Here is a 7,800-nt window from a genome sequence, read left to right as displayed (position 1 = left end):
TAGACAACTTTATGTATTTTTTATCAAGAATTTAGAGTAAAGACAGTGTTAAAATTATTATATTAGACAAGGAAGACAAAGTTACAAACAGAACAAGAAATCTAGTTTTTAAGGAAGTATTTAGTAGCTTATGAATTTTACATTTTCAACTTTTGATTATGTTTTCAAATATTGTAATTTGAATGCTATTTGGGTGTTTATCTTTATATTTCACAATCATTTGTTTTCACACCAATATTATTTACAACTTAAACTATGTCGTCGTCCCGAATAACATATAATAACTTATGTTGTCCTTTCAAATTACATGTGTTTGTTCGAAAATTTCAGTATTTTCACCTGTGTCACACACGGTTCAATAACCTAGTTCATTTAATAAAGGAAATGTGGTTTTTACAATACAAATATCATTCTCTTATATTACTAATTACTATTACTGTTACTAATAATAACGAGAACTTTGGTGCCGCAAAGCCGCCGTTGGGCCACTTTGCGGCACCCTATTGGATCTCAGAATTTGCTTTTTTTTTAGTCTTGGTAGTGTACCAAAAATAACGAAAACAAACGGATGCCGATTATATTTGTTATAGTTACGGTACCGTAATTTTGTGGTTTAGTTCGCGTAGACTTTTTGCCCATCGTTTTAGTTTTGTTACCGTAACGAAAACCAAACGAATGTCAATTTTGTTTTTGATTTCTTTCTTTTTAGTTCCGATGTCGTAACGAAAGTGTTGTAAACCAACCAAATTTGCATTGATTCACCGGCTCAATTGTCAGGATTAACAACGCTCGGGTTTTACCAACGTTCGAGTTTTACCGACTAATATTGTTGCCTCATTGGTCCACTCAGTTTTACTATTTGTTTTTTGTTTATGGTTTTAGTTCTGGCATCATAACACTAACGCTGGTAACCGAAACCGACCAAATTCACTTTGACTTACCTCCTCAATGCCCTGGACTGACAATGTTTGGGTTTTACCATTCCGAGTTTTATCGACTAGCCCCGGTGGGTAAAACTCTAGTCTCTAATATTTGAGACATGGGATTGTCCCACAAGAAAGATACAAAGTGTCAACTTTTCGGTTATGCTGATGCATGATGCTTATCAGACTCACATATAGGTTGAACTCAATTTGTTAAAGATACAACAATTTCATAGCGATCAACAAAGCGAATATTGACAATGATCCCCCCGTATCACATCGAGTTAATCGCTCTATATGATTGGCAAGAATGTTTATGGCTAAGATCAATGATCGAACATATTAAAGGCTAATGCAAGCTAGAATTAATCAAAATATGGCTTACTATATGATGTAGTTTGCATCGTTTAAATCAATTATATCAAAGATCAAATCAAGTAGTTGTCACGGAATATTTGATTTCGCATACTCAATCATGTCATATTAAGATGGAGTTTTACACACTTAATTATGTTTTTAACCTTAAGTTTTATCCTTCTGAGCTTTCGTAATAAAGTTTATTAAAGGTCACTATTTTCTCATGTGCTTCGTATATTGATGCAAACCTAGAACGAGTTTATGTAGCCATCAACATTGTACGTGTCGTATACTTGTTGTTGGTTTTCTTCCCACCATCTCTCGGCTTCTCTTTCTCGAAACACTTTCCTACTATAAAAATGATAACTTTTGTGTATAAATAGCTAAATAAGCAATTTTATATTCTTAGTAAAAACATGAGTAAAATAGACAATTTATTAATTATTATTATTAACAAAATATATAGAGATGGTTAAATATGAAATATTCATCTTATACAATTGTGCGAGGCTTGATCACAATTGCCACTTTCATCCAAATAGGTTAAAGGACTGATTTACCCCTGACTTTATGTTAAAAAAATTAACAGGATTAGTGAAATGGATGAATATGGCATGATTTGGAAACCTCAAAGTAATAATAATAATTTTTGTACTAACTGACAAAGCTTAGGGACAAACATGACTCTTTACTCTTATATTTATTACGGTAAATATGACTACAATACTGTAACCAAACTAAGACAAAAATGTACCTGAAACGAACTCGTTTAATTCCTTTCTGATCAGTCGGTAACATAACGAACGTAATGTAAACTCCTAGTCGATATTGTACCGTCCATTCGGTAGGTTTTTGCTTTACTTCATTTTGTTCAGAACCCGTTTCTTTAACCACCAGTTCATTTAATCGGCGCGTGTTTCCACCATGAATGATTGCATCAGAAGGTAAATGCGTAGGTGTATCGACTCGAGGTTTTGAACGGTTTCGTATAAACGCTCTCGGAGACATTGAATGTAGCTGCAAAGACACCAGATCGTTAATACTTTTTAATTTTAGTTGTTGCGTGTGTAGTTATCGGTTTCTAACAGTTAAAAGAAAAAAGACTTTACCCTTGATGTTAATGCCTTAAGCACATCCTTCGCCCCTTTACGTTTGACCGTTGAGTCGAGACTAGTGTGACTTGTGTTTAGCGGGTTATCGTTTACACGAACAGAAATACGAGACAAGGGCTCTTCTTTGCGGAAAGATGCCGGGGATGAAACCCGACCCCATCGAGGCCCTCGACTCGTTAACAACGAGCCCAACTCAAAATCCAAATCCAAACCCGATCCTGCAACTTTATCACCGGTTTCTTCAAACAATGTTTTGATCAACAAAGGTCTCGGAGTATAATCCTCAATCTTCATCATTTGACCCGAAAGACTTTTATAGCAAGAATCGCATACCCGGACCGATTTGGTCTTATCGGGTGCTAAAGACGTGTTTTTAGACCGGTTACTGCTACACATACCGCAAAACGAAAACCCACAACTGTAGCAACTGTGCTTCTTTTTCATAAACCCGAACTCCTTATTGCACCCTCGACAACCCGATTGTTCGTTTCCAAAAGTAACCGATTTGTGCAAACAAACCGCACCTGTTGAGCTAGACCCGCAACTTATGCTTTGTACCTTTCCGTTTTTCAACGACTCGACTAAAGTCGGTGAGCTTCGGTCCTCGGTATCACCGACACCTAACTGCCCATTTGCGCCTTTTCCCCAAGTGTAAACGTTTCCCTTCGATGTTAAAACCGCAACGTGATACGATCCAGATGATATTTCTTTAACGAACTCGAACTTTAGTTTTCCTTGAACAAGGGTTATCGAGTGGTCTCGGGCCTGCGGGTTTCCTAATTGGCCATGAACCGAGCTTCCGATCGTGTAAACCATCCCGGTGGTTGTTAATCCAACGGTTAGCATTCTTCCACACGATACTTGAACGAATTCGTGATCAATGAGCGCGATAACGCATGTTGGTTTGTCGATAGTGTCGGGTTTACCGTGACCGAGCCGCCCTTTGTCCCCATCGCCCCATGTGAATAACTTCCCAGCCGGTGTACTCGAGTTCATGACACCAACGACCGCAGCCATGTGCCACGGCCCACACGCGACCCATTTGACCCGCATGCCTTTGAGAGAGTCAACTTGTTTCGGTTCAGTCAAACTTTGACAATTTCCATGACCAAGAACACCAAAGGTCCCGTCACCGAAGGTAAATAACTGCCCAGAAGTAGAGACGATAGCGGTGTGCCACTCGCCACACGCAACCGTTGACACGCTAACCCCGTCTAAAACGCGACGGGGGAGTTGACCCGACCAGGTATAAAGTTGACCAGAATCAGTAAGAGCACACGTTTGATACTCGCTACATGAAACTGATTTCACACGAACCCCATCAAGCGTTTCGACTTCTTTCGGGCAGTGCCCGACCCTGCCCGACTTTCCTTCACCCCAGCAGAAAACTTCACCCAGTTTCGTCACTAAAACCGCGTGCGTTCCCGCCAAAGATATCTTTACTACATCTAGCATATTAACCGATTCGAGAACCGTCGGTAATAATGCATCTTCACCATTATTAAAGCGTTCTCCCCATATGAAAACATCGCTCCGCTTGGTTATGTTTGGTTTATGGGACGAGTCGAGGGTCGGGCCTGTCATTTTTGGCGGGTTTTCCTGTTCTTCGTGTTTAAGGCACGGATCAGTCAAGTTGTGAACACTCGATAAACTTGACCGAGAATACAAACTATCGGACGAAAACGAGAGCCCGTCTGAGAAACATCTATCGGATAAAGACGGGATCGATGATGGACTCGCGCATATGTTTCGCACCTGCAAAAACCAAAAAGGCGAGATGTTATTCACCATTAGGGAGCCAATCCGCTCATGAGTTATGAGATCGGTTAAGAAAAAAACTCAAATTGAGCTGAGCTTAAACTAGCTCGAGCCTAAAATTAAGCTTGTTTAATAAAGGAACCCAAACTATTATTGTATAAACTTTATCTAATATACTTGATATATATTTGTATAGGGACAGCCATGAGAGAACTAGGGAACTCAATACTACATGTATCATACTACACATGATATTATCACTACATATATACTGAAGTATACTGCGGGTATGTTTGGCAAAACTAGCTGCTAGCTGTAGCTGGAAGCTGGTGGCTTGAAGCTACCAACTGTAGTTTTTTAGATATATTAAAATGTTTGGCAGAGGAGTAGCTGGAGCTTTTAATAAAATGTATAAAATTACTAGAATAGGTATAACTAAAAACAATAATAGTAAACGTATTTATTTTGGAAGGTTATTTAAGTAAATTAAAATACTAAAAGCTTGTAGCTCTTTCTAAACGCTACTAGTAGAAGCTTTAAGCTTTAAGCTTTTTCTCTTGACCAAAGCTTCAAGCTCCTTGAACCAAACAAGGCTTTTAATTAAGTAGGAGTTGTTTCTTAAAAATTTGAAGCTAGAAGCTCCTAAAAGCTCCCTGCCAAACATACCCTACATATATGTAGTATGATATATTGCGTAACATATACTCCATATATGTAGTATGAAGTTCTCGATCTAATTCTCTCATCATCCCACCCCTTATTATATAGTAACAATTATTTTATGTAAAATTATGATAGAAATAACTTATAATATATTTAATTTAAATTTCAAAAAGGAGTAGAGTCAGCTTGTTGCCCGCTTGCCTTCTATTTTGATGCAATCACTACCTTGCTTATTTATTAATAAAAGTAAATTTTATTTAAACAATTTATATTAAAATTATTTGATAACATATATAAATTCATTAATAAATAGTAAACGAGTTGGGCCCAAGCTTGAAAATACTATTGGCGAGCCGAGCTCAAGCTTTGGAAATAAAAATCTACACAAGCCAATCTAGAGCTCTAATAAGTTACACAATCCAAAGCCCAAGCTGTTATTTGTATATATTTTATCTAATATATTTGATATATTTATTTACTAACTATTAACTACTAATATACATAACGTTATAATAAAAAAACTAAACAATATATATTGTGTTATATATATAAATTTTTAATTATACATAAATATAAAATTAATTAAATATGTATAATTAAAAATCTATATAAATTCATTAATAAATCATAAACGAACTGAGCTCAAGCTTGAGTTTTAAAAAACTACTCACGAGCCTATCTTGAGCTCTGGAAATGAAAATTGGAACGATACAAGCATGAGCTCTAAACAAGTCGCGCGCGAGATTGGCTTGTTTATATCCCCATTTACCATGAAATGTTCACGATTATAACTTCAAACGAAAAGTTATGAACTTATGATCGCGTGTACGAACCTGAGCGGTTTTGGTGATTTCTCTATGGAACCCGAGATTGTATTTTCGTCTGATGAAACTTGTGGGACTATTGATGAAATTCGTGGCTCGTTTTTGGTGGTCTAAGTGGCAGAAATGATCTTGCGACCTTGATATCAAAGCTTTTAATCCTAGAAACCATGAATCTGCTTGATCTTTATCTCTGCATATCTTGAAAACAAACACAAAACATTAAAACCTCAGCTTACGCAAAAAGCTAACATAAATCAAGTTAAAAACCTACTAGATCGAGAGAACATTGAGCTTGATTCTTCGTGTAAATCAGTGAAAACGAATGAGATTCTCGTTCAGGTTGAAGTTTCCTCTGAATTTTGACACAGTGAGGATTAAATAACAGTTATAAGCTGCCAAATTCATCAAATAAGATGAAGAAAGACGCGGGGGAGGGGGTTCGTTAGTTTTATGTGCACTTACTGTCCGGTGACCGCGGATGATGCTTGTAACCGAGCTTAGTTGTAGTTGGCGTTCCTCCTTGCCCGAAAACCAGATCAAAGTTCTTTCATCCTATAGTTAGAAGATATGATTTGATTAGAACAAAGTTTTTTTTATCAATAACAACTAATACGACACATGTTGACAAAGATTACGTTGTGTTCCCGGGTCTCATTTAACGAGGAAAACCAATGGAATTGGGAGGATGTATGAAAAAACCGTGTTGTATAGTTTTTCTTTAGGAGAGAAAATGAAAGAAACGGAAGGAAAATCTACGCGTATTTCCTTCATTCAAATCCTTCGAACTGTTTACTTTTCTTCGAAAGAAAGAATTTTTAACACAAAATATTTACTTTTCTTTCCATTTCCTTCGAACTTTTTTTTTCTTTATATATTTCATTTAACAAAAAAAGATCCAATTACAATAGTAGTTAATTAAACATTTCCATTCCACTCTCTTTGTTTTCTCTCCTGAATTATCTTTCTTTTATAATTAAGCTCGGGACCAATAAGTAAAATGTGATATTGTAAATTCTATACGTACCGCGGATAGTCTAAAGGGACAAAGTTTTGGCTTTCCTCTTCGACCGTACTTCAAAATATACGCCCCTTTCTTCAAAGCAACAATCGCCTGAATCCAATCAAATTATATTCTTGTTAATATATTAAGTTTCCAACAACACCCCACCATTTGGGACAAATTTAGACAAAAAGATTTCATGTACGTTTATCAAGATTTTCAGAAACCCATGTAGCATCATTATCTAGAAACATAAAAATGAACACCATTTGAGTAAATTACCAATCTTTATAGAAATTAATATTATTCATGAATCAAACTTAAAGATTTTGAGAAACCCTGAAAAGAACACACTTTCAAGGAAACTATTCGTTCACACTTTCCTTGCGCCTCCTCTAAATCGTGTATTATTGTAGGATTTATGAATGTAACTTTTAAATATTTTAGTTTTAGTTTTGGTATTCGAAAGCATTAACAACGTAGTTGTTGCCAACGTTTCGTAGTAAACACTACTAATGTTAATGGTAGTCAAAGTCTTTATTTAATAATAATAATAATAATAATAATAATAAAACGTGCTGTAAATTCAACAAAGACTAATAAATTCTATTTTATTAATTATTTTTATAAGAAAAAGTGAAAAGTAAACATAAAAAGAGTAGAAAGGGAACCTGTTCAAGAGCTCGATCAGATGGCGTTAAAGACAGCAATCTTTCACTCATTTTCCCACAAAGAATAATAAAGAAAAAGAATCTGGTGAACACCGAAGAAGAAAACCTTAAAAGAAGTGAATGTGAGTTAGATTCTGAAGAGGGTTCTTTGGTTTGTTGTTGAGATCAGAATGTTACAGATTTAAGGAGAGAGAGAGATTTTGGGATGGATTTGCTGTTGTGTGTTTCATGATGACATTCGTATGTATACCGTGCAGATGTTGTTTCCTAATACCCAAATCGCACGTGCGGACTGCTGTAATTAAGACCCCCGCTTCACAAGCATTAGGGGATAATCTCACTTTCTCTATCTCATGAAATGTGAGGCCAAGCACTCAAATTATATAATGGACAAACCCAACCTTTGGGTGGGGGTGGGTGGAAGTAGAGGCAGGCGCGGCGGCCTAACTGGAGAGCGAAGGACCTAGGCTCACTCTCGAGAAGCCTATTTTT

At 36.4% G+C, this 7,800-nt stretch overlaps 1 protein-coding gene across 1 annotated transcript; it reads right to left on the bottom strand.

Annotated features, from left to right (window-relative positions):
- Positions 1 to 1,500: 1,500 nt before the first annotated feature.
- On the bottom strand, positions 1,501 to 7,565 carry LOC143608076 (PH, RCC1 and FYVE domains-containing protein 1-like). Its single transcript, XM_077083273.1, has 8 exons — positions 7,309 to 7,565; positions 6,662 to 6,748; positions 6,100 to 6,189; positions 5,909 to 5,989; positions 5,647 to 5,835; positions 2,390 to 4,147; positions 2,035 to 2,297; positions 1,501 to 1,631 (listed from the first exon to the last, which is right to left on the bottom strand). The coding sequence occupies exons 1-8, from the start codon at positions 7,357 to 7,359 to the stop codon at positions 1,529 to 1,531; spliced, it is 2,622 nt and encodes an 873-aa protein (XP_076939388.1). The 5' UTR covers positions 7,360 to 7,565; the 3' UTR covers positions 1,501 to 1,528.
- Between the last annotated feature and the right edge of the window lie 235 nt (positions 7,566 to 7,800).

This window comes from Bidens hawaiensis, unplaced genomic scaffold (assembly GCF_021521415.1).
Source record: "Bidens hawaiensis isolate Kalapana, Puna unplaced genomic scaffold, B.hawaiensis_p1.1 tig00002125_1, whole genome shotgun sequence".
Taxonomy (NCBI): Eukaryota; Viridiplantae; Streptophyta; class Magnoliopsida; order Asterales; family Asteraceae; genus Bidens; species Bidens hawaiensis.
This window is presented reverse-complemented; position numbering and strand designations above follow the sequence as displayed.